Consider the following 27,587-nt stretch of genomic DNA (forward strand, 5'->3'; position numbering starts at 1 on the left):
CTGAGCCACAACCACATTGGAAAAGACTAATATTTACAGGAATGCTGTGGAAACCAGTTCTTGTCTGGGCAATGATACAGGTATTGGGTTAATAAAAAATGAACTAAAACAATAAATGAGTATAAAACACCCAAAATATTTGCATACAGGAAGTTGAGCGTTGTTCCCTGACTCAGACTAAGAAAATAATTGTCATAAGGACATGAAATCCTGAAAGATTTAGTTAATATTTTACTTCTATTGATCGAAGGTGATAAACCAACATCTACAGAATCAAGGTGACTAGCAGAAGAATCAGGAGACGTTAGGGAAAATATTTTGAAACACAAGTGACTAGGCTTTACAGGCAGAATCTGATAGGTCACAAATACAAATCCAATAGACTTCAAAAAGAGAAAAAATGACCTATTTCAATGGAAAAATAGACAACTGGGAAGCTCTTTGAAAGGGCTGGTACTTGTTTGAAATACTGAAGCATCTCACTTAGTCCGCAACATCAATTACATCACGAGATGGTGAATCGCAGTAGTGTAGTGGTTAGCATATGCTTTACAGCGTCAACAACCTGGATTCAATTTTCCGTCATTGTAAGGAGTTTGTGTGTTCTCCCCATGGATTTCACTGGGTGCTCTGCTTTCCTCCCCATATTCCAAAAGCGTACAGGTCAGTAAGATAATTGACCACATAGGTGTAATTGGGTGGCACAAGCTTGTTGGGCGGAGGGGCTTGTCACCGCTTTGTGCTGCTACATAAATAATTTGAGAGCACAGAAGAAACACATTTGTGATAATTTGTGACTGTCCCACACACATACATCTCATATGGTGCTATGTGCCTTTTGCAAGTAAGTTTTTCTTTGCACCTGTGCATACATGTACTTGTCTATTTGACAATAAACGACTTTCACTTTTAAATGCCAGAAGGTGGCCACAATTACTGTGCATTCTTTTCAAGATGATAACAATGGAGTTAATTTTGAGATCATACTGGGTCTCAGTGCAGTCCACTATAACTGGTTATTTTGCAGCATTGTTTGGAAGGAGCTCGTTAGTCTCAGATGGCAAAACATATACTTTGACAAGTTAGAGTAGAGCAAAGCATTTTGGATTAATCATAAAAGAAAAGAAGTTGTGTTGCACACAAACTTACAGTCTGACAAAAGACCACATCTCTGCGGTGCTGGATGGTCAGATCCATTGCTATAGTAGGGGCACTATCTTGCATCAGGAGAAACACCATTGCTTTCTTTGCTTTGTCACTCATCATGGCTACGCATTCCGTGAGTGTCGTCAGCAAAGGATAAAGTGCTTCACTCCACTCACCTATCAAACAGGAATTTCATTAAAGAAATGCATAGAATCAACTTTAAGACAGTTATCAACCAACCATATCAAAAGCCCAAAATAAAGGGACAAACGGATCGAATTGACTGCACAATTTCACTGCTTATCAGGGGGAAATGCACTTTATAGTTCTTTCTGTATTTTGTGAATTGTCTCTCTGTAAAACTTCGTAAGGTAGTGTACTTTAGCATTTATAAGTGGGAAGTCATGTGAGATTCTGCTTTGCTTCACATGTATATTCATTGGTTAGAACATTCATTTTCAACCAGTCAGCTCTTAAAGGTCACATGCTTTTCCCTTCTTTGAAAATGAATAATATTTAATTATAGACATTAAATCTGGCTTTCTACAATGCTTCATTTCAATAGTGCGGGGAGATACTTAAGCTATGGCTTAAAACATATTTTAAAAAAGTACTTCATAACTTAAATAGCAACATTCTTGGGTCTCATCTTGGGAGCTCAAATTGTTTGTGGTGCTGTTGTCCATTATTGTCATTTCAAGTTCTGAATGTACAACAGTACGTTAGCAAATTCACAAATAACTTTAAATACTTTGAAATTTTTAACTCCAACAGCAAAAATATCATTTTCTTTGATAATGCCAACAACATTACTGTCTTTTTAAACTAACACTTACTAAAACTATATATAACAAAATAACCTGCAGGCATGAGTTGCTCATGCACTAAAAGTTAATATTATACCATGTTAAGGGATTTCTTATAAGCTTATTTCCAGCCATCTTAAAGAAAGTATTTGCATCGTTGTAACTTGACACGTTTATACTAAAAAAAAATCATGAAATATCATTGCCTAAAATCAGCTGCCTGCAAGGCACATCTTTCCCTATTGTTCTTTAGGTACCCAAAAAAAATATTTTTTTTAAGAAAGGTAGTCTCCACATTTCCTTTGACAATTATTAACAGGAAATGAGTTCAGCATTAGAAAACAGAAAGAGCTAATGGAAGGTATTCAAATTGATGGGTTTTGTCAAGTGATACATAGCCAGAATATGCAAGGACTGAACCCATTTACAGGGTTTATAAATAACTTGGACCTTTGTACAGGATGTTATACTCCTAAGTTTTCTGATGAGACAAAGAGAGATGTTATAAACACTATAGATTGAAGTGATGCAAAATTATAAATAGAGTAAGTCTAATTAACATTTTAAATTCCTGAGAACATAACAATTAAGGATTAGCTTGATCAATAATTATTGATCAAACCAAATTACAAACAGAAACCACCAATAACACCTAATAAAGTAGGTGGAGAATGTTTATTTCTAATAGTCAGGGAGTCTAGGACTCTGGTGTATAGCCCTAAATTACAGAGCCAGATCATTCAGGAGTAAAATTGGAAACTATATCTATACACAAAGACTCAAGTTGAAATCTTTTCCATTCTGTTAATTTTTAATCTGAGATTGATGGCTTTTTATTAAACAAATACACTAAAGGGTAAAGAGCCTTAGATCACAGATCAGTCATGGACAGTGCAATAAATATGGGGAAAGAAATAACCTATTAAAGTGCTATGAATTTCAGACACATTGACCATGGTGTGAGAGTTATACACTTACACAATTAACAGCATTATGATTCAACCACATACTGTGGAACTAGCATGAGCCAGATCAAGTAAAAATGGCATGTTCCATCTCTTAAAGGCTTTTAATCATTCATTTATTATTTTTAAATAAAGTAAGAGCTAGTTAGCTGGTGTGCACCCACAAAACACTAAAGCTATTGGTGCCAATTACATAATTTGCCATGAGGTAATTCCTACTCATAGCAGTTGATTATTAGTTACCTACTGTAGCCAATAGACTAAAAATAAACAAAAATACGAGGGTAGACACCTGTAACAAACATCTCAGGATTTGAGAAACACTTTGCAGGATGGGCTTCCATTGAGAAACCCATAATCTGATACATTAACTCTGTTGAGCATGTGTTTATTCACCATTTTCTGCTTTTAAGTAATAGGCTACACTCCTCAGTGATCCCTCCACGGGGAATAGAAATGCTTCTTCTTCCCATCCACAGCTAAGTTAACAAAGAAAATTTGATTTCAGCTTTCATACTTCTCTAAAATTCTGATTTGCAGAGATTTGTCGACAATTAACTGAAATTCAAAAAAATGGATAAGAATAAAAGAGATTACATTCAATGAAATTTTCTAAAAGTGGAACAGAAGTTGTGATTAAATACAGCTTGATGTTCCAGAAATAACAAATACAAATTCAGAGGTCAGCTATTCAAAGCTGAAGCATCTATGCGCAAAACATAATGCATTTAATGCAACTCAGGTTAGATATGAAAAAAGCAGAAACTGGCTGGTGAACAGGTGTGGAAAACACACATACCTTCAGAGGGCTCCTCTGCAGTGGAGTGGCAATCTGCACAGAAAATGGAGGTGCACATGCATGATTAGAAGCAGCACTTTTTCTACTAACAAGCAGACCTACTTGCTTTTCTTTGGAAGTATTTTACCATGAGGTATTTGGCACTCAGCACTGACAAAGGAGCAAGCAAACAGGTTCAGAGAGCAAGAGCATTTTGGTGCAACACTGACTACACCTGGGCATTTTCCACACAAATTGTATCTGAGGTTGCCTTTTCAAAGTATATCCAATTGACATTAACAAACCTCCAAACTGGGCAACATAACATCAAAATCCTGCATCGAAAATTACTGCTACATCAATACAAATATTTTAAATGCATGACAAAGGAAATTTATTTAAGTTTCATTACAATTAGTAGTGCACAGTGTGGAAATGGAAAGCAGTTCAATGTTTGATTTAAAAACTGTAGGTAATATCTTAACCTGTTGTGCATATTATGTACCTATATTATAAAGGAAATATTACTGGACATTGTTGACTCTATCCATTAATCCCATTTAGTCACAGGGAGAGCATGCAAACTTCCAGACCCTAGCTTTGAATTTGGTCATAAGCGTTGGAAGCTACAGAGGCATAATCACTTGTTCCATACTAATTCATCAAGAAGATTGGGAGCAGAACTGTTGCATTAATTTCCTCACCAGCTAAAGTATAAATATATGAAAAGACTCCAGAAATATACGATAGAGAAAGATAAAGTTTGATCTCTTCTTCACTATTTAGAAAATTTTAGAAAATGTCTCAAGTGATCCAGGAAATTATAATTTAATTGCACCGATTTTTAAATTTTTTTCATATCTGGGAAGAACATTAAGTAGATTCTTTGTCAAATAATGAAACAATAGGAAGTATCGCTACCCATGTCTACTCATGGTTGGTTAGGAAATAAATTATTTTAATAATTCCAGGCTCCAGCAAGTATGTCATCTTTGGATGTAATACATTGAAGTAAACACTAACTCTTATAACAATTTTTTAAAAATTAAAATGCCCAGATGTGGAAGCAAGTACCAAAGGCAGCAGCCTAATCACATAGCATGCGCTAGTCAATGCAAAGGATAGAGTTGCCCTTTAAAGCTGTTTTTCATATCAAGGAGACAATGTTTCTTTTGTGGTCATTTGTTCATTTTAAAGCTACTTAAAAACCAATCATGGTCAGTGACATTTCAGTGAAAATGAGAGTGCCAATTTCAAATGAATCTCAGCACTCCAGAACTTAAATCAAACATAGTATAGAACAATTTCCACGAGGATTGTATATAGTAAGCCACAAATATAACAAAACCCTGGGTGGAGATAATATGGAGTCACAGGGAATTAATATCAGCAAAGGAAATGCATTTTTTTTTTTGCACATGCTTAAACTGGGCTACATCAATCCATAAAGCACATTTAATTTGAGGTAACTACAAAGTAATCATCATCACTGTCTCTCATTTTGCTGAAATTAAAACCAATTTTAAATGGATTCATTTAGAGTCATAGAATACTACAGCACAGAAACAGGTCCTTGGCAGAGCTAGTCCTTGCTGAACCATTAATCTGTCTAGTTCCATCGATCTGCACCCAGACTATAGCCCTCCATACCACTCCCATCCATGTAACCATCCAAATTTCTCTTAAATGTTGAAATCAAACCCACGTCCACCATTTGTGCTGACAGCTCGTTCCACACTATCACCATCCTCTGAGTGAAGAAGTTTCCTCTCATGTTCCCCTTAAACATTCCATCTTTCACCCTTAACCCATGACCTCTAGTTGTAGTCTCACCCAACCTCAGTGAAAAAAGCCTGCTTGCATTTACCCTATCTATACCCCTCATAATTTTGTAGACCTCTATCAAATTTCCCCTCAATTTTAACTGTTCCAGGGAATAAAGTCCAAACCGATTCAATCTTTCCTTATAACTCAGATCCTCAAGCCCTGGCAACATCCTTGTAAATTTTCTCTGCACTGTTTCAACCTTATTTACATTTTTCCTGCAGGTAGGTGACCAAAACTGCACATAATACTCCGAATTAGTCTCACCAATGTCTTATACAACTTCAATATCATAACTCATCTCCTGTACTTAATACTTTGATTTATGAAGGACCAAAAACTTTCTTTACGACCCTATCTATCTGTGACACCACTTTTAAGGAATTATGGACCTTTATTCCCAGATTCCTCTGTTCTACCGCACTCCTCAGTGCCCTACTGCTCACTGTGCAAGATCTGCCTTGAATAGTCCTCCCAGAGTGCAACCCTCACACTTGTCTGCATTAAATTCCATCTGCCATTTTTCAGCCCATTCTTCCTGCTGGTCCAGATCCTGCTGCAAGCTATGATAGTTGTGCTCGTATCCTCTACACCCCAAACGTGGTATCACCCGCAAATTTTCTTATACAGTTTACCACATTATCATCCAGATCGTTGATGCAGATTAGAACAATAAACCCAGCACCAATTCCTGTTGCACACCACTAATTACAGGCCTCCAGTCAGAGAGACAACCATCTACTACCACTCTGTGGCTTCTCCCACGAAGCCAATATCTAATCTAATTTACTACCTCATCTTGGAAGCCAAGTGACTGAACCTTCTTGATCAAACTCTCACGTGGGATCTTGTCACAGGCTTGACTAAAGTCCATGTAAACAACATCTCGCTGATTTGCTTCTGTCAACTTTCCTGGTTCATCAACTTTGCTCTTAACATATCTGAAGAAATCATTAAATTCTACTTCACCTTGCCTGTTAAAGCAACCCCATGCCTTCTTTTTAGCCCTCCTGATTTCCTTAAGTTTTCTCTTGCATTTCATATACTCAATTATCTCATTTGCTCCTACCTGCTTTTTCCTGCTACGTACCTCTTTTTCACTTAACCAGGGCCTTAACATCTCTTGAAAGCAAAGGTTTTGTAAACCTGTTATCCTTGCCTTTTATTCTGACAGGAATATACAAACTCTGTACTGTTGAAATTTCACTGATGAAGGCCTACACCTTTGCCAGAAAACAATCTGCCCCAATCCACAGTTGGTGGATCCTTTCTTCAATTTAGAATCTCAACCCACATATTAGATCTATCTTTTTGCATATTTACTTTGAAACTATTGGCATTATGATACAAAGTGTTCCCCTACACAAACTTCTGTAATCTGCCTGCCTCATTCCCAAACAGGAGATCTAGTATCACAGTCTCTCTAGTTGAGATTTCTATATACTGATTAAGGAAACTTTCCTGAACGCATTTGACAAACTCTTTCCCATTCAGCTCTTTTACAGTATGGGACTCCCGGTCAAAATATGGAAAGTTGAAAAACATATACTATCACAACCATACATTTCTTGCAATAGTCTGCGATTTCTCTACAAATTTGGTCCTCTAAATTCTGCAGTCTGTTGGGTGGTCTATAATATAATCCTATTAACATGATCATACATAGAAACATACATAGAAAATAGGTGCAGGAGTAGGCCATTCGGCCCTTCGAGCCTGCACCGCCATTTATTATGATCATGGCTGATCATCCAACTCAGAACCCCGACCCAGCCTTCCCTCCATACCCACTGACCCCCGTAGCCACAAGGGCCATATCTAACTCCCTCTTAAATATAGCCAATGAACTGGCCTCAACTGTTTCCTGTGGCAGAGAATTCCACAGATTCACCACTCTCTGTGTGAAGAAGTTTTTCCTAATCTCGGTCCTAAAAGGCTTCCCCTCTATCCTCAAACTGTGGCCCCTCGTTCTGGACTTGCCCAACATCGGGAACAATCTTCCTGCATCTAGCCTGTCCAATCCCTTTAGGATCTTATCAGATCAATCAGATCACCCCTCAATCTTCTAAATTCCAACAAGTACAAGCCCAGTTCATCCAGTCTTTCTTCATATGAAAGTCCTGCCATCCCAGGAATCAATCTGGTGAACCTTCTTTGTACTCTCTCTATGGCAAGGATGTCTTTCCTCAGATTAGGGGACCAAAACTGCACACAATACTCCAGGTGTGGTCTCACCAAGGCCTTGTACAACTGCAGTAGTACCTCTCTGCTCCTGTACTCGAATCCTCTCGCTATAAATGCCAGCATACCATTCGCCTTTTTCACCGCCTGCTGTACCTGCATGCCCACTTTCAGTGACTGGTGTATAATGACACCCAGGTCTCGTTGCACCTCCCCTTTTCCTAATCGGCCACCATTCAGATAATAATCTGTTTTCCTATTTTTGCCACCAAAGTGGATAACTTCACATTTATCCACATTAAATTGCATCTGCCATGAATTTGCCCACTCACCCAACCTATCCAAGTCACCCTGCATCCTCTTAGCATCCTCCTCACAGCTAACACTGCCACCCAGCTTCGTGTCATCCGCAAACTTGGAGATGCTGCATTTAATTCCCTCATCCAGGTCATTAATATATATTGTAAACAACTGAGGTCCCAGCACTGAGCCTTGCGGTACCCCACTAGTCACCGCCTGCCATTCTGAAAAGGTCCCGTTTATTCCCACTCTTTGCTTCCTGTCTGCTAACCAACTCTCCACCCACACCAATACCTTACCCCCAATACCGTGTGCTTTAAGTTTGCACACTAATCTCCTGTGTGGGACCTTGTCAAAAGCCTTCTGAAAATCCAAATATACCACATCCACTGGTTCTCCCCTATCCACTCTACTAGTTACATCCTCAAAAAATTCTATGAGATTCGTCAGACATGATTTTCCTTTCACAAATCCATGCTGACTTTGTCCGATCATTTCACCGCTTTCCAAATGTGCTGTTATCACATCCTTGATAACTGACTCCAGCAGTTTCCCCACCACCGACGTTAGGCTAACCGGTCTATAATTCCCCGGTTTCTCTCTCCCTCCTTTTTTAAAAAGTGGGGTTACATTAGCCACCCTCCAATCCTCAGGAACTAGTCCAGAATCTAACGAGTTTTGAAAAATTATCACTAATGCATCCACTATTTCTTGGGCTACTTCCTTAAGCACCCTGGGATGCAGACCATCTGGCCCTGGGGATTTATCTGCCTTCAATCCCTTCAATTTACCTAACACCACTTCCCTACTAACATATATTTCGCTCAGTTCCTCCATCTCACTGGACCCTCTGTCCCCTACTATTTCTGGAAGATTATTTATGTCCTCCTTAGTGAAGACAGACCAAAGTAATTATTCAATTGGTCTGCCATGTCCTTGCTCCCCATAATCAATTCACCTGTTTCTGTCTGCAGGGGACCTACATTTGTCTTTACCAGTCTTTTCCTTTTCACATATCTATAAAAGCTTTTACAGTCCGTTTTTATGTTTCCTGCCAGTTTTCTCTCATAATCTTTTTTCCCCTTCCTAATTAAGCCCTTTGTCCTCCTCTGCTGAACTCTGAATTTCTCCCAGTCCTCAGGTGATCCACTTTCTCTGGTTAATTTGTATGCTTCTTCTTTGGAGTTGATACTATCCCTAATTTCTCTTGTCAGCCACGGGTGCACTACCTTCCTTGATTTATTCTTTTGCCAAACTGGGATGAACAATTGTTGTAGTGTCATATCTTTCTTATACCTCAGTTCTACCCATAAAGCCTCACTAGACAAGCTCTCCAGTCTGTCCTATTTGAGCACCGGTGTGACATTTTCCCTGACTATTAATGTCATTCCTCCCTCTTTAACCCATCCTGCTCTGTCACGTCTAAAACAGTGGAATCCCAGAACACTGAACTGCCAGTCCTGCCCCTGTTGCAACCAAGTCTTACTAATGGCTACAATATCATAATTCCATGTGTTGATTCATGCCTTAAACTCATCCTCCTTTCCTACAATACTCTTTGCATTGCAATATACGCAGCTCAGAGCATGTCCCGCCATGCTCAACCTTTTGATTCCCGACTTTGTATGTAACAACATCTTTCTCCACACCCACTTCACTACCTGTTCTGGTGTTCTGGCTCCCATTCCTCTGCAGCTCTAGCTGGAACCCTCCCCACTGCTGCTCCCCCCCTCCAAGTGCAAACTGCCTCTAATGTACAGGTCCACCTACCCTGGAAGGGAGCCCAATGATCCTAAAATATGAAGCTCTCCCTCCTGCAACAACTCCTTAGCCATGTGTTAAAAACTGTATGATCTTCCTACTTCTGGCCTCACTAGCACATGGCACGGGTAGCAATCTTGAGATTAAACCCTGGAGCTCCTGTTCTTTATTAACGTAGCACCTAACTCCCTAAACTCACAATGTAGGACTTCGTCCTTCCTCCTACCCCCTACCCATGCCATTGGTACCAATGTGGACTAGAGTATCAAGTTGCTCACCCTTCCAGTTAAGAGTGCTGTGGATTCGATCTGAGATGTCCCTAACCCTGGCACCCAGGAAGCAACATAACATCTTGGAATCTCATTCTCATCCACAGAACCTTCTTTCTGTTCTCCTTACCAATGAATCTCCTATCACTGCAGCTTACCTCTTCTTCCCTTTTCCCTTCTGAGCTACAGAGCTAGACTGTGCCAAGAACCTGACCACTGTGGCTTTAAAAAACTTTAAAAGCTTTTTTAAGGTTTTTGTTGCAAGGTAGACGCAACTGGTTTTGAACACACCAGTATACTGATTTATTAATTTATTTTCTTGTTGTTATACCAATTCCAGGACTGCCATAGCATCAGTCCACCCTCAAAACAGATGCAAGCTATTGCTGCTTACAAGTACTAAAAGGTCACACACAGGCACATACACACAGATTATGGGCATGAGATAAGAATATTTTTAAGCACAGATTTGAAACAAAGATGAAAGACGACTTTGTAAGCATTGAAAGCACGTTTCTATAAACCAGAAATTTTATTGCTGAATCTCTTTAAGAATGAAACTAACAATTTTATATACATAAAAAAGGGATAGCTTTTGAGGGAGGTCAACAACCACAGATGGTGTACATTGTTTCAGGCACAAGTTTATTCTGAAATCATGAAAGTCATTTGCATTACACCATTTATCTATGAAGAGTTTTGCCAAGAACTGTCATGTATGAGGAAAAACGATAAACTAGTATTTGTGGTTTGTAATGATCAGTGCTTCAGTACTGCGAGAATGAACACAAAACATTCTGAAATTCAATTTTGGGGCAGAGAGGTAGCTGTCGGGTTGATATTTCAATTTCACATTTCAATCATAATCTACATTTCTATTTTAAATATCCAGAAGGGAAAACAGGCCTGACAGCAAGGCATGACATTTCTGAAGATCTGATAGAAAGTTGTATAATTCTTATTTTGAATAAGAATAATGAGTGTCCTCATAATCTAACCTAAAAAAAATTAATCAAAGGTGGATTGATGACAATTTAAGATCTGCTCTCACATGGAACAGTTATAAAAATTTTTGTACTTGTGCATCTGACACTCTTAACTGATGCATAAATGGGTAAGATGTTATTACGGTGAAAGGAAGAGTTTTACCTTTTCACCCAATATATATAAATTATTAGAGCTGACACTTGGGCCATATTCCAGGAGATATGAGTGGATCTATTAATTTAAAACATGTTACTTTCTCATTTCAGATAATGTCTTCTGGCATGAGCACAGCATAAAGCAAATCATGTCAGGGATTTGATGACAGGATGTCAAAAACAAACCTTAAGTTTATTACTACTTGAACAAGCTGAAGTTGCTCATTGAACAACAGTAAATGTAAAGATGGTTAGCAGAGTGAGAAAGGTCAAGCAAAGCCAAAAGCATGATGAGACTATTAAAAATACCAATATATGAAATTAGGAAAATATGAAATGGAAACTAATCCTTGGTAAGTTCAGTGAAAGAGGCCAATCAATCTGGATCATTCAGGATAAACAAATGGGTGGAATTAGATCCTCAGTTTTATTTTAAATGATTATGGACATTACCCTTATAGTCCCAGGATCAGCACTATCTTATCAATGGTTTTACTGGAATATGTCTCAAAAAAACAATTTATAAAATGCTCACTTGCAGATTACATATCTTAAAGTGCAGTTTGTTTATTTGTTGTAAAACAAATTCATGTCAATCAAGCCTAAAGAAAAAAATTACTTTGATGCAAGGATATTGGGATAAATTACTGTAACACTCCCTTTAAATCAGGGGTTCCCAACCTTTTTTTTAATGCCATGTATCCCTATTATTAACTAAGGGGTCTGTGGACCCCAGGTTGGGAAGCCCTGCTTTAAAGTGTGACTCTTTAATTAAGGGTGGCAAGGAGTAGGGAATTTAGTTTCAGAATTTGTAGTTTAAGGCTATTCAACACACAAATCTGGTGTCAGTTTGTTGCGAGAGGAGCCCATGCATTCTTTATTAGCCATCATGGTAGGAACTTTGAGGAGGGGTGGGTAGGAGGCTAACAGGAGGGATAAAGTGAAAAGTCAAGAATGCAACAGGCATTCCTATTTGTTGATCTAGAATTATTTTGAACAATCTTGCTTCAGAAACTGAAGGAAAGCAGTTTTGCTGGCAGAAATTCTAACTGGAATGAAATGGCACCCTACTGGCTATCAACAATTCATGCCAAGCATGAATGTCTCATTTATTTATCTTCAGATCAGGATTGCTTACTTCTAATTATTTCCAACAACATCATTTAACTGAACGTACCAAGGGTTAGCATGAAGAACAAATGGTAATGTTCACTCACACGCAGCTCTCTTACTGGAAGAACGACATGATGGTGGAGATTGAGAACATTTCTCATCTAAGGCCCCTGGATTTATCCAGTATGCACGATGCCCCTGGTTACCTTTCTTGCTGGTAGAAGTAATATCACAGTGAAAAACATCTTCACTGCTCTCACTACGTAACCGCTCCTTCTGGAGAAGTTTGTCTACCCTCTGAATAATACAGTCCAAACTTTTATCAACATTAAGCCACACTTTCTCCTAAAAGGAAACAAAACAGAAAATTATATATTGAATCACTAAAATATCTGGTTTAAATAGAAAAGAATTTTTATTGACACATTATTTGAAGGTTAAATAAATAAAAACACTCAAAGTATTCAGGTCAGACGCTAACTGTATTTCATTGGCTTTGTATCTGTACTCGGCACAATGACAATAAAGTTGAATCTAATCTAATCTAATCTAATCTGTAAAAAGAGAAAACAAATTAATGTTTCAATCTCGCAAACACGAGGAATTCTGCAGATGCTGGAAATTCAAGCAACACACATCAAAGTTGCTGGTGAACGCAGCAGGCCAGGCAGCATCTCTAGGAAGAGGTACAGTCGACATTTTGGGCTGAGACCCTTCGTCAGGACTAACTGAAAGAAGAGCTCGTAAGAGATTCAATCTGATGACTCTTCATCCAAGTTTTGGTATTTTTTCACTTTATTATCACTTGAGATCTTGTATCATAAATGAGATTACTTACCTGCAGAAAGAACAGTAATAGCAAATATGCAAAAGCAGTCCTTTGCTATCATATGGTACTCGTTTATCATTGTGTCACAAAAACTGTGGGTCAACTGTCTAAGAAAAATAACAAGATGGCTTGAGTCGCAAAAATAGATTGAGGTGCTTTTATTTACAAAAATAGTGGGAAAACAAAAACCTGGACGTCCACATCAAACAAGAAAAAAACTGGGAAAAAAGTATAATATATATACAGCTTGCAATTGTCACCTGTCTGGTTAACAGCCACCCTCAGACTAAACACAAAAAAAACCCAAAGCCTTGGTAACTCGAGGCTTATAACTGCTAAGCCGCTCCCCCTAGACCAACCAAAAGCTAATTAATTATCTTCCATTTCACACAATCTGAAACTCTACTGTCAGTTCTCACAATACACACATATACCTCATTATAGGATTTACCATTGCCCAATTAAATAACTTAAATAAACCCCAAAACTTTACCACAAGATGAGTAATTAGGTAACGTAACCCTTGACCCAGTTAAAGATGGTATCCTCCACCATCAGCACACCTGTGCAGGTTGCTGCTGCCTCTATATGAGACAGCTCTGTTTCAGACTCAGTGTCTATTACTGCTGGGGATGAATGTTTTACTGAGTGTGCCATGTGCTGTCCGTAATCAGTGACGGGCCTCCATATTGCAAGGCACAAGTCAGATGAGATGCCAAAACCTTCCCAGATGAAAATCATTTTAAACAAGTAGTATCCTGCTGGGTTGCATTTCAGCAGAGTATGGCAACTACACTGCTCTGGATCCACGGAAAGTGCAGAGACTGGTAAACACTGCCAAGTCCATTAGAGGGCTCATCACATTTTCCCATCTAGTCCATCTTCACTGTGTGTTCTTCAGGAAAGCTAACAGAACTTTCAAGGATGCCCGTCACCCAGGCTATTCCCTTTTTTCTCTCCTACCTTCCAGAAGATACAAGAATTTGAAAGCTCAGACGATCTCTTCTTCAGCCCTTTACCTCTTACACCTATCACCTCCCATCTTCTCACTTCATAACCCCCACCCCACCCATCAACCACTCCCCTCAACTGGTTTCACCTATCACCTGGCAGCTTCCCCTCCACCCACCTTCTAATTCTGGTTTCTTCCCCTTCCTTTTCAGCCCTGATGAAGGCTCATGGTCCAAAACACTCACTGCTTATTCCTCTCCATAGATGCTGCCAGACCTGCTGAGTTCCTTTGCCATTTGGTTTTTGTTGCTCAAGAATATCAACTCCATCATGCTATTAGATTTCTGAACCAATCATCTTTTTCATATCCCCTTCTCAGTGCTGTTGTCACGTTCTTGAATCCTTAATTCTATTTACCTATTAAATCTACTCATTTCAACTTCCCATTCCCATTGTGATATGCCAATCAATGGCTTCCTCTACAGCCACGATGAGGTCAAACTCAGGTTTGAGGAGCTGTACCGCATATTTCATTCGTGCACTCTCCAACCTAATGGCATGAACATTGATCCCTCTACCGGTAACTTCCCCTCCCTCCCTCCTCCTCTTGTTTCCATTCCCCATTCTGGTTACCCTCTCATCTCTTCTCCTCACCAGCCCATTACCTCACACCTTCCTTCTTCCCTTTCTTCCGTGATGCACTATTAGAATCCTTCTTCCTCAGTCCTTTACCTTTTCCACATGTCCCCTCTTAGCTTCTTATTTCATTCCCCCTCATCCAACTACCTGGACTCACCTATTACCTGCCTAGTCTGTATTCCTTCCTCTCCCCCACATCTTCTGCCCCTTTCCTTTCCAGTCCTGATGAAGAGTCTCAGCCCAAAACATCGACTGTTTATTCCCCTCTATAGAAGCTGCCTGACCTGCGGAGTTCCTCCAGCATTTTGGGTGTGTTGCTCAAGATTTCTGTAAAATCTCTTGTGCTTACGATTCTCTCTCCTGTTTTTGTCACTTTAGCATCTCTTCCTGTGCTGCTGGCAGAAAGCATCTCCTCTGCCATTAACAACGGTAGATACCTCCATCAAACTGGAAAGCCCATAGACTTTCTCAAAGCTGGAGTCCAACCACGGCTTCAGTCCACCAGCTGGCTTGGTGTCTGACTGGCAACTGAAAATCACTCTGGGCAAGCAGTTAAAGTTCTCTGATTTCATCGCATCATTATCCCTGAGGTCTGACCTAGTCGTTTTGTCAGGAATCTCAAAGCAGTGGTGATGGTAGAACTGACAGTTCCCTGGGAAGTCTGGCTTGAGAAGGCATTTGAACGTAAGAAACCCACTTACCAGGACCTGGAGAACGATCCCAGACACAGGGGTGGAGGGCACAAAGTGAGCCTACAGAGGTGGGGTGTAGAAGTTCTACCGGCTGTTCGCTGCACAGAACCTACTCTTTCCTTGGCATTATGGGGGCTGCAAAGAAAAGAGTCATCAGGACCATCTCAGAGGCTGTTGAGTGAGCCTCCAGATGGCTATGGATCAAGAAGTGTGACTGATGAACCGTGGACCAATACTACTGGAATACAAGTCAAGGCCTGACCAACCCTGGCTGGGTTGCCCGGGCGACAGAGTCTGTGGTTGAAAGACCCAAAGGACCCAATGACCCCAGGTTACGTCACTGACGATGAGCCCCACCACATCTGAGGATGTATCTCAGCATCACACTCTACACCATTCTGTTTTCCTATATTTATTCAAGCAACGCACATCAAAGTTGCTGGTGGACGCAGCAGGCCAGGCAGCATCTCTAGGAAGAGGTGCAGTCGACGTTTCAGGCCGAGACCCTTCGTCAGGACGTCAGCATTTGTCCTGACGAAGGGTCTCGGTCTGAAACGTCGACTGCACCTCTTCCTAGAGATGCTGTCTGGCCTGCTGCGTTCACCAGCAACTTTGATGTGCGTTGCTTGAATTTTCAGCATCTGCAGAATTCCTGTTGTTTCCTATATTTATTGTTGCTTTTATTATTACCACGTATGCTGTTTTCTCTCTGAGCTTCAGACAAGTAAAGGATTTCATAGTCTGAGCCTTGTACATAACAATTAACTAACTTGAATCAAACTCTAAATAACTCAATGGACTTACCCATTCCTCCTCATGCCAGCTAATATGCAGGGAAGAGCGGCTGTTCCTGCCTGCCCATTTAGCCATGAGGGTATCCTGGTCATTCCGGAGCATCACTTGGTCTGCTTCTCCTGATGGGGATGATTTGGAAGCAATGTAGTTGGGCCTGGCAGCATTAAGGGCTTCAACAGCATTTGCCAGTAATTTACAGTCACAAACAGTGACCAGTTGTCTTGTCTGTATGAGAAAAAAATAAAACACCTCCAGGGAGTTAATAATACCCAATAAACTCTCTTAGATTTTAGTTTGCTCCTTATACACAAGAATGAAAATTTAAGATTTATTGGCCACAGACTGATGAACCAAACCTTAGAAATAATTTATCTGGAATTAGAATTTAAGTGTCATCTTAAATACTCACGTATGCTTTCATTTCTACAATAAAACACTAAATTGCATAATGTAAAGGCTTATTTCAATACCTTTTGAATGCTAGAAGTGACATTTCTATTTTGATACTTGCTATAGGCAGGGAGCAGAGAAATCATATAGAACATAGAACACTACAGTACAGTGCAGGCCAGGCCCTATGACCCATAATGTTGTGCAGACCTTTAAACATACTCTAAGATCAATCCAACCCTTTCCTCCCACATAGCCTGCCATCATCTATCTGCAAATATAGATTAGCTTCTTGACTAGGAACTCGTGTTAACAGTTGATGTTTAAGACTCCCGTCAGTTGATGTTGGAGGTTACACAGCATTCCCACCATACTTTCCAAGCCCAATGTTCCAAATCAACATTTATTTTATTGTAGATTTACAGAAGAAGAGTAGAGATTTGGGTAAGATAGCAAACAGTGATCAGCATTTGTAACAAAAACCTTGGTTTGGGTTATCAGGAGAGACAGGTTAGGCTTTGTTAGTGTTCCTGGGGATAGGTAACATAATGGAAGGTATATAAATTTATAAGGGCATATAGCCACAGTCTGTTTCCCATGGTAGGGGTGTCTAACACCAGAGGGCATAGGTTTAAAGTGAAAGGGAGGAGGTTTAAAGGAGACCTGAGGGGTAATTTTTTCTCCACATAAGAGTAGTTGGTATCTGGGGTTAGCTGCTGGAAGAATCTGTGGAGCCAGGATTAGGAACAACATTTTAAGCAGCATCTGCTTAGGTACTTGAATGAGCAAGGCAGAGGAATATAGAATTAATGCAGGCAATGAGGTTGACATATAAATAGTATCAATAGATAAGATGGTCAGAACAGACATGGTAGGTCAAAGTGACACTTTCAAAAGACAATGCCTCAAAAAGGTCACATCCATCATGAAAGATCCCCGTCACTCAGGGCACACCCTTTTCTTGTTGCTACCATTATGGAGGAGGTACAGGAGTCTACAACTTTTCAGAAACAGCCTCTTATCCTCTGACATCAGATTTCTGAATAGACAATGAACATTAGCTCACCTTTTTTCTCCTTTCTTTTTGTACTAATTTTTTTTTTAACCACAGTACTGTGCAAAAATCTTAGGCACATGTAAAAATATTCTGTAAAGTGAAAATTCTTTCAAAAACAATGAAGTGAAAAGTTTCTAACTATCAAAAGAATTACTATAAAGGGCATTAAACTGTAAAAAACTATATCAAATCAATATTTGGTGTGAGCACCTTTGATTCTCTTAGGTACACCAAGTGCAGCAGATGAGAGATACATCAAACTGAAGTCCCTTCTAAATCGGAAGAGATCAAGCACTGCTATCAGCTTTGAACTCACAGAAATGACTGGAACCCAAGTACACCCCTCTACAGCTCGGGGAAGTCTTGATTTTCTTAGATACACTGTCATACAGTTTTATAAGAAAATTGGTTGGTAGGTTGTTCCAAGCATCTTGGAGAACTTGTCACAGTTCTTTTGCAGACTTTGGCTATCTTGCTTGCTTCTGTCTCTCCAAGGTAATCCCAAACAGCCTCAATGATGTTGTGATCAGGGTTCCGTGGAGGCCACCATACCATCTGTTGTAGAACTCCATGTTCTTCTTGTCGCTGAAGATAGTTCTTTATGATCATGGGCATGTGTTTGGGGTCATTGTCCTGAAGGTACTGCATGATGGTTGAGAATCTGCTTGTAGTTCTCAGCACTGAGGATTCCATTAATTCTGATGAGATCACCAAGTTCATTTGCAGAAATGCAGTCCAAACCTGCCGGGAGTCTCCGCCATGCTTCACTGTTGGCTGCAGACACTCATCCATGTGGCGCTTCCCAGCTTTTCTATGGACAAACTGCCTCCTGTTTTAGCCAAAAATTTCAAATTTTGACTTGTCAGTCCTAAGCACTTGCTGCTATTTTTCAGCACCCCAGTCCTTGTGTTTTTGTGCATGAGTCTCTTAGCTTTGTTTCCACTTTGCATGAATGGCTTTTAGCAGCAACTCTTCCATGAAGACCACTTCTGACAATACTTCTCCAGGCTATAGAGGGGTGTACTTGGGTTCCAGTCATTTCTGTGAGCTCAGAGCTGATAGCAGTGCCTGATCTCTTCCAATTTAGAAGGGACTTCAGCTTGATGTATCTCTCATCTGGCTGCACTCAGTTTCCATGACTGGCCACTGTGTTTCTTTGTGCTTTTTCAGAAGAGCTTGAACAGCACATCTTGAAACTCTTGTCTGCTGCAAAATTTCTGCTTGGGAGCGACCTTGCTGATGCAGGATGTCCACCTTGTGTCTTGTTGCCATGCTCACTCTCAGCATGGTGTAAGAATTGATGATTTGAAGGTTAAACTGTCATATCTGCCACACCTTCACTTTTTAGTTTGGTTATCCTTTGCCCAGTTTGATTCCTTCTACAAACAAGCGAAAATCTGTAGATGCTGGAAATCCAAGAAACACACACAAAATACTAGACACTTCATCTGTGACTCTGTTGGGGTCATCTACTGTATCCGGTGCTCCCAATGTGGCCTCCTGTATATTGGTGAGACCCAATGTAGATTGGGAGACCACTTCAGCAATCACCTACACTCCGGCCACCAGAAAAGCCAGGATCTCTCAGTGGCCACCCATTTTAATTCCACTTCCCATTCCCATATGTCAATCCATGACCTCCTCTACTGTCATGATGAGGCCACATTCAGGATGGAGGAACAACACCTTATATTACGTCTGGGGAGCCTCCAACCTGAAGGCATGAACATTGATTTCTCAAACTTCCAGTAATGCCCCCCTTCACCATTCCTCCGTCCCCTTTTCCCTCTCTCACCTTATCTCCTTGCCTGCCCATTGCCTCCCTCTGGTGCTCTTCCCACTTTTCTTTCTTCCATGGCCTTCTGTCCTCCCCTATTAGATTCCCCCTTCTCCAGCCCTGTATCTCTTCCACCAATCAACTTCCCAGCTCTTTACTTCATCGCTTCCCACCCCCACCCGGTTTCACCTATAACCTTGTGTTTCTCTCTCCCGCCCCGCCCCCCCCCCCCACCTTCTAACTCTGACTCATCTTTTTTTCTCCAGTCCCGCTGAAGGGTCTCAGTCTGAAACGTCGACTGTCCTCTTTTCCACAGATGCTGCCTGGCCTGCTGAGTTGCTCCAGTATTTTGTGTGTGTGTGTGTTACTTTGATTCCTTCTACACCTGTTTCTTTTTCATTGTTTATTCAATTCATTACATCATTGATCATTAGCACCTGTTTATTGTCTTTGTTTCAAAGGTTCATTTATTATAAAAGTATACAACTCTGAAATGCTTCAATTCTCCAGGTAGCCATGAAACCAAGAAAGCACGAAAGCAAAGAAAGGCAACAAAATCATCAACCCCAAAATCCCTCCTCCCGCACAAAAAAAACAAACAAAATAGATCTGGCACACCAACCCCCAAATCCCACTCCCTGCACAAAAAAAAGACATGCACTGAGTTATATATACACATATAAAGTCATCAAATTTTTACTTGAAAAGTAGTCTATTACTTAACATGTTACTTTCTTGAACAAAATACGAAGAGATTCTGTGTAACATTTAATTTTTTTGGAACATGAAGATTGGAAATCCAAATTTTGTTCTTTTCTACTGACATGTTAATGGAGAAGACAAAAAAGAAACATCTAAAAAAAATCTAAGGTGACTAAGACTTTCGCACAGTTGTGTGTGTGTGTGTGTGTGTGTGTGTGTGTGTGTGTGTGTGTATAAACTTATTGTAAATTGTAGCTTTTATTATTATGTATTGCAGTACACTGTTGCCACAAATCAACAAATTTCATATGCCAGTGATATTAAACTTGATTTGGATGGGCCTATTTCCATGCTGTACAACTTTGATTCTATTTGCAGAAAGAGGGGGAGAAAGACATTGCTGATTATCAAAATACATGCTAGATTGCTCTTGCACCAACTAAGCACTTATCTGGAACACAATAAATACTTTACTTCAGCACAGTGCAAAACATATACAGACTAACAAACTACAGTTTAACATGGGCCTACTAAATCTACTCAGCATGTCACCTTCTGCACTCAGCAAGAAGTCATTTGAGCAGGTTTCTCAACCTCTCTCTCAGCTTATTCACTGCCTACCCTGCCTCAAATATTTCCTATGGAGATTTCTTCTCTCACCTGACCATGGGCTTATCTCACTTACATTCTCCCACTGAACACCTGCTTTTTTTTCTTCCTCTGCTGCCCGAAAAGTGAAGAACATCTTTTATTTGCTCCCTCTTTAGCAGGGCTGCAAAATACTTTGTAAAGATGGGAAGGAGATTGGCCAGTTATACAGAAACTTCCCCATTAGAGATGAGTTAAGAACATAATTAGTCACAGTACTATCACACTAGCATGTGTAAGTATAATAACAATGTAGAAAACATCATTTACCTTGTCTGCCAAAATTGCCAGTGTCCTCTCAAGGCCATTTGCAGATCTCTCCTTGGCTGCTCTTGACAGTCGTTCTGCATAGTAACTGACTTGTGTTTTAAGGGTATTAATACTCGCTATAATTTCTTTAGCTCTTACTATATCTTGTGGTATGTATACTATAGACTGGGAACTAGACGATGAACTGTAAGAAAGAAGATGAGAATTCAGAAAATTATTTAGGTCGCACATGTAAGTATGTTCAGATGCATTTGTTCCTCACTGAAATGTTCAGTGTTGAAATCAACTGTCAGATAACTCCTGGTCTATCATCTTATTTCCAAATCAGACGTATTTGACATTCTAGATTCTTCCCTTTAACGACTTTAAGCATTTAGTTTTCCACTATTTAAAAAAAATTCCCATTGCATACCAGTAGCAAACTGAGTGGCCAAGGAATAGATGGCACATCCTTTTTGGAGCAGTACAACACTGGGGGAACCTGGATGGCACCTAATTAAAGCAGTTACTGTGTATCAAAATACTACAGATGCTGTAATCTGAAATAAAAACAGTTCAGCGTCTCTTTACCAGAACCCGGAAGGAAAGGAAACAAGAAATATAAAAATTGTGAAATGAGCAGTTGCAAGTCAGGGTTTGTTAATGAAGGGAGGAACAGCTTTGTCAATGTCACATATGGATGACCTGGCCCATTCTAATATGAACAGAGAACATGATTTTACTAAAAATGTAGAACTAGATAATGCTGCAATGTCCAAATGGATAATGAGGTGCTGTTCATCAAGCTTACTTTGGATCTTATCAAAGTGGTGCAATTGGCCAGTCAGTGGAATGGAAAATTAAACTGGCATGTAACAGGACGATCAGGGTCAACCCTGTGAACTGCTTGTAGATGCTCTGAAAAGTGGTCACCCATTTGTTTTCACCTATGGAGAGGAGGTCACATTGTGAATACTGAGTATGGAGTACACTAGTTTGGAAAGAGGGGCGAGTGAAACACTGCTGACCTGGAAGAACTACTAGGGTTCTTGGAAAGAAGGAAGTGAAGAAAGTGAAATAAGTATTTCATCTTGTGTGGTGGTCATGGTAAAAGACTAAGTGAACAGTGCTGGAGACAGAAAAGGCAGTGGATCCGGGAGTCACAAACAGAACAGTGCTTTTGAAGGATCTCGGCTCGAAACATCAACTGTTTACATTTTTCCATAGATGCTGCAGGTCCTCCAGCATTTTGTGTGTGTTGCCGTGCTCTTGAAATGCTCACAGTTGCAGTGGAATATTCAGTGGAGCAGCTGCCTCTCAGCTCGAGTATCAGAATGTGGAGTTTGCATGTTCTCCCTGGATCTGCACAGTGTTCCTAAAGATATGCAGGCCAGTAGGTTAACTGGACACTGTAAATAGCCCCTAGCAGTCAAGTGATTAATAGAATGTGAGGAGAGTTGATGGGAATGTCGAGAATAACATGGATGTCTTAAAGTTTGTATGTACTTGGCATGAAGGGGCTGTTTCTATGTAGGAGGTCTTAATGACCATGTGAATGACTGGAAGATGTTATCCGTCAGAATGTTACAGTGAATGAAAATTGAGAAAAAAAATTACTGCAGATGCTGGAAACCTAAAATAAAGACTTCTACTAAGGTGGTAGAATCTCAATGAAAATGGTGGAAATTGCAAAGGATGATCCATTGAATACAAAGTTTGGTGGGGTGAAAGGCAAATACCATAGGAGGTATACTTTACAACAGAAGTGGCATGAAGACAACAGATGCAATGTAGTGAATGGATTTGCGAAAACATAGAAGGGAAAACATAGTTGAAGAAAACAACTCATAAGCATTTCACAACTCTTACATTCCCTTGTCTGCGTTCTCATAATCTACTGTCCAGATTAGTGAAGAATCTTCAAAGTGAAACATTAACTCTGTTTCTCTTTTCACAGATGCTGCCCAGCCTGTTGAATAATTTCAGCATCTTCTTTTTTTATTTACAGTATTAATTAAAGCAGAGTTTGAAAACAGGATTAAACTCGCTCACCCAAATAATTTTTGTCCTTGTTCTGTTCTCATGATAAGTATGGCCGCGACTTTGAATTTAGGTAAACTATTCATAGAAAGCAAGGGAGCTGAAATTCTGAAATACCACTTTACACTGGTACTATTGTTTAATTGTACATTTCTTGCTGAACTTGCTCAATCACTACAACTTGACCTGTAAAATTTAAAAACCAGTTAACCAAAAATTAAAATTATTTAAGTATTTCACAAGTTTTGGAATCAAACTTGAGTTTAATTCAGCTTCAATAGTATCTGAATCTCTCCTAGCCTAATGACTGAAACGAAAATTTTTTTGCAAAGCTTATAGTAAACTTGCATCTCTTGATCCTGGAGTTATTATAGTACGGAGGCATTAGGATGTGTGGAAATTATAAGCACAGTCTAGGTCCTGAAGTGGTGCCCATCTAATGTTAAGAGTGCATAATGATTTTTCAGCCAGACTTGCTGAGGAACAAATATGACTTCTTAGCTTTCTGCATCATTCTGAGAAATCTAGAGTTTCATTATTAAGCAACTTACACCATCTTACACAGTTCTTATTATCCTTTAAATGGGACATACAATCTGAAACATGATTGCTTTTAAGTAGAGTTAATTTTAAGTTCAATAAATTAGTATTGTTATTGAAGCATGCACATATTTAATCTTGTTGTATCCATTATCACCTACCAGATAAAACTAGCTACTTTCATTAAGATTGCCTGATAGAGAGCATTCATATCAATGTTTTTAAACCCAGGTCGGGGTATTGATTTCAGAGAGTGAAAAATTGTATACTTACCAACAATAACTATTTGAAATAAAACAGGACAAGGCTCACTCATTTAGTCCATCTTATCTGCAACACTCCTCTGTTGCACCAAGTACTCAAATTCAACTACATGGTGCTGAAGATTTAGGTTTAGAGTACTGCACGGTAACAGGTCCTTCGGGCCTAATTACACATGTGACCAATTAACCTACTAACCCATACACATCTTTGGAATGTGGGAGGAAACTCACCTGGTCATGGGGAGAGTGAACAAACTTCTTACAGATAGTGGTGGGAATTGAACCCAGGTCACTGGTGCTGTAATAGTGTTATGCTAACTGCTATGCTGCCGTACCACCCACGGTAAAGAATTAGATCAAGAGCAAGAATGGGGGGGTGGGGGGAAGGGTTGCTGTATAAAACCCGGTAGAGTTTCTCAACTGGCTACTGTTCCTTCTATACGCAACAAAAAGTAAAATTAGGAAAAGGCACTTTCAAGAGAAGCATTAAAGCTAACTAAGGGAAAAAAATTCAAATTGAACATCTATTAAGAATCTGCCGGAGGTGCATCTTGAAAATGACATACGATCAAACCAATTATTATTTGTTTTACACAGACTTTTAAGAGTCCATTCATTTCTTGATGCATGCATGATAGTTGGTTTTGAGATTTGTTTGTTAAGTGGAAGACACGGTATATTACAATACAGCACTGAGACACAGGCAGACATACATTTTTGATTAAATGGCAACATTAAATAACTCTGGCATCTCCAACAGACGCACCACAGTTAAAGGTGGAGCTCCAGGTGCCCCACAGTTAAAAGTGGAATTTACACAAACTTGGGGTTAGTGCTTGAATGAGGGTGCTCATGGTATTTTCAATGGGAGACATTTTGGTTTGAAAAGAAAATGAAACTGGAGGCAAAATGAATGTGAAAATTAAACAAACAATCTTAGCTGTCATCAGCTAGAAACTCACCAACCCTCCTCATAAACGCTGAAGAGAATAAAAGAGCAAAACAAACAAAGCAAAAACAGTTGCATAAGAGTGTTACCAGCATCATTAACAAAAACAAAATTGTACATTTAAAACTCAGGACTAGTGAAATCTATTGCACACTTTTACAAAATAGTTATCGTTACCCAAGACTACACTGTATTTATGAGCTCAGTGATATAATATGATTGGTTTTTATTTACTCCGGTGCCACTTGATATGAAGGCAACAAAATTACTAGGAGTTCAAATGGTAAACAATTTGATTCTGGATGCACTGACACGAGATTCTTCTTTTTTTTTATTTATTGATAGACAGCGTGGAGTAAGCCCTTCCAGCCCTTCAAGCCATGCAGCCCAGCAACCCCCGATTTAACCCCAGCCTAATCATAGGACAATTTTCAATGACCAATTAACCTACCTACTGGCAAGTCTTTAGACTGTGGGAGAAATCCAGAGCACCCAGAAGATACCCATTCTTGTAATGATGACAATTTAAAACTGGTGTGACTTTTGAATGACAAAATGTTATTTAATCCAAAGTTTACCAAATCCAATGTTTATTAACACTTATTTCTCCTTGCTCAATCATCTTCATTTGGACTAAGTTGATAGTGGTGCTCTGATCCTTCAAATGGCTACTGTTCATGCATAACCCTCAATAGATGGTTTCAAAAGGGGTCACTGCATGAATTTTAACTGCGGGACCCCAGCCAATGGTTCTGGCTTGAAATAAAGCCACCAACAGCCTAGCACTGTCTCAAGCAGCTCAAAGGCTGGGTTTGAAATGGGAAAACCTGTGGGTTAGTGTCCCTTAGGTGCGTGGTAACTAAAATCTCAAGCCATCAGTTTTGTTTTCTGATTTATAGTTAGCAGCTCTTCAGATTTGTGTATGTTTATCAAAGCACTAATAGAGGTTTTAAAAGATGATAATGGATAGGTGGAAATCTTTCTGAATTGACACTGAGATGCTGAAGATTGATCTTTTGTTTGTCAACAAATCAGTAAGTGGATGGTTCACCTTCTATTTCTAAGTGCAAATTTAGATTAATGAAATAATATCCACTAATATAAATATTAATATACATCACAGGTAGATGGCAGTGGGAAGAAAACACAATAAGCACCCAAACCTTTCCTGCAGTTTTGTGCATATATTGCGTCCATTACATTTTCTTCTTTATACAGACAGTGAAAATATCTAATTTATTGGGTTGATTATTCCACATTGAGTATTGTTTGAGCCAAAATTTTCTCCAATTAAATATATGCCACAATCTTCACCTATATCACAAATTGCATTCCCCAGAGGTTGACACCACCTTCTACCCAAGTGACCACCTGAAAATCAGACAAGCTGTTTACAATCTTGAGTTCATATATTGGCACAATGTGAGTTACTGCCCAATGGCCAAGACTGCCATTCTCCATGTCCATAACATTGCCCTCCTCTGTCTCAGCTCATTTGTTGTTGTTACTCAAAGACTTGACTTTTACAATATAGACTCTTTAATTGTTTTACTCTCAAATAATTTGTTGATCAAAATTTATTTATGCCTGTCCAAGCTTCACCAAATCCTGCTCATTATCGTTCGTGGCAGCTGGCTTTTAATTGAGCTACGATTCAATTTTAAAATGTTTATGCTTGCTGACATTTCTCATTTTTGCTTCAGCACATTTTTGTAGCATTCTCTGCCCTACATTCCTGAGAGTTGTGCACTCCTCAAATTCTGGCCTTTTGATCATTCCTGACTGCAAATGTCCTCAGATGCCAAGACCCCTTACCCATTAATCCCTTCTATAAATCTCTCTGCTCCTCTTAACTCCTTCTGCATGGAAGACCCCTCCAAATTTGACCAAGCTTTAAATTAACTCCCCTCATATTGCCCAGAGCCATTTGCTATGATGATGTTACACAAATACAATCACTTATTTAAACTAAATGTACTATCGCCAATTATAAAATTGCAGAGCAAGGGGAGTGGCAAAGAAACTTAAAAGCAGTATTTTCAATGGTTTATCTATTATAATCCTACATTTACTACTCTGAGAACACCACCAAAAAGTGCTTTATTTAAGCCCTAAGTGTGATAACGATGAACAAACCAAGAGTGGACCTGATTTTCTGCCATTCACACTATACCTGGGGTGGTTCTCTGGGAGTCAAACATTCCCATTGCTTAGCATCACATATCAGCTATGGCCTCTAAAAGTATTAAATAGTTTTTCCATCCCATATTTAAACCTACAGCACAATACAGGCCCTTCGGCCCACAAAGTTGTGCTGAACATGTCCCTACCTTAGAAATTACTAGGCTTACCCATAAGCCCTCTATTTTTCTAAGCTCCATGTACCTATCCAAAAGTCTCTTAAAAGACCCTATTGCATCCACCTCCACCACCACTGCCGACAGCCCATTCCACGCACTCACCACTCTCTGCGTAAAAAATTTGCCGAATTTAATGAAATGAAGGATGAAACAGAAGAATATCAACTCATACATCAAAGTCATGTTGAAAATTTGCAACTGAACAAAATAAAAAAGCAAGATACTGTCCCTCAAAGAGCACTGATTTTAAATTCTCCTCAACTTACTTTTTCTTGGCTTCCACAAACTTTACCAGAAGTTTTCTTAAGCCACCAGTTTTGAAGGCCTGGCAGTGCGCTGCTGGTGCCCCAATAGTAACGATGTCATAGGTCTGATCTATGGCACAAAGAACACAGGGAACCAATGAATCAGCAGATAGGCG

General features: G+C 39.6%; 1 protein-coding gene across 8 annotated transcripts in view; it reads right to left on the minus strand.

Annotated features, from left to right (window-relative positions):
* Nucleotides 1-27,587, minus strand: part of LOC140200057 (inositol polyphosphate-4-phosphatase type I A) — a 265,040-nt gene that overhangs the window by 38,113 nt on the left and 199,340 nt on the right. For 5 of the 8 annotated variants that reach the window (XM_072262755.1, XM_072262753.1, XM_072262756.1 and 2 more), the window contains 6 exons: nucleotides 27,433-27,541; nucleotides 21,036-21,219; nucleotides 16,201-16,416; nucleotides 12,390-12,630; nucleotides 3,717-3,749; nucleotides 1,150-1,322 (listed from right to left, as the gene is read on the minus strand). In XM_072262755.1, coding sequence (XP_072118856.1) covers nucleotides 1,150-1,322; nucleotides 3,717-3,749; nucleotides 12,390-12,630; nucleotides 16,201-16,416; nucleotides 21,036-21,219; nucleotides 27,433-27,541 — 956 coding nt within the window. The remainder of the gene's footprint in view (nucleotides 1-1,149; nucleotides 1,323-3,716; nucleotides 3,750-12,389; nucleotides 12,631-16,200; nucleotides 16,417-21,035; nucleotides 21,220-27,432; nucleotides 27,542-27,587) is intronic. The other 3 variants (XM_072262760.1, XM_072262759.1, XM_072262761.1) reach the window with 3 other exon arrangements.

This window comes from Mobula birostris, chromosome 7, assembly GCF_030028105.1.
Source record: "Mobula birostris isolate sMobBir1 chromosome 7, sMobBir1.hap1, whole genome shotgun sequence".
Lineage (NCBI taxonomy): Eukaryota > Metazoa > Chordata > Chondrichthyes > Myliobatiformes > Myliobatidae > Mobula > Mobula birostris.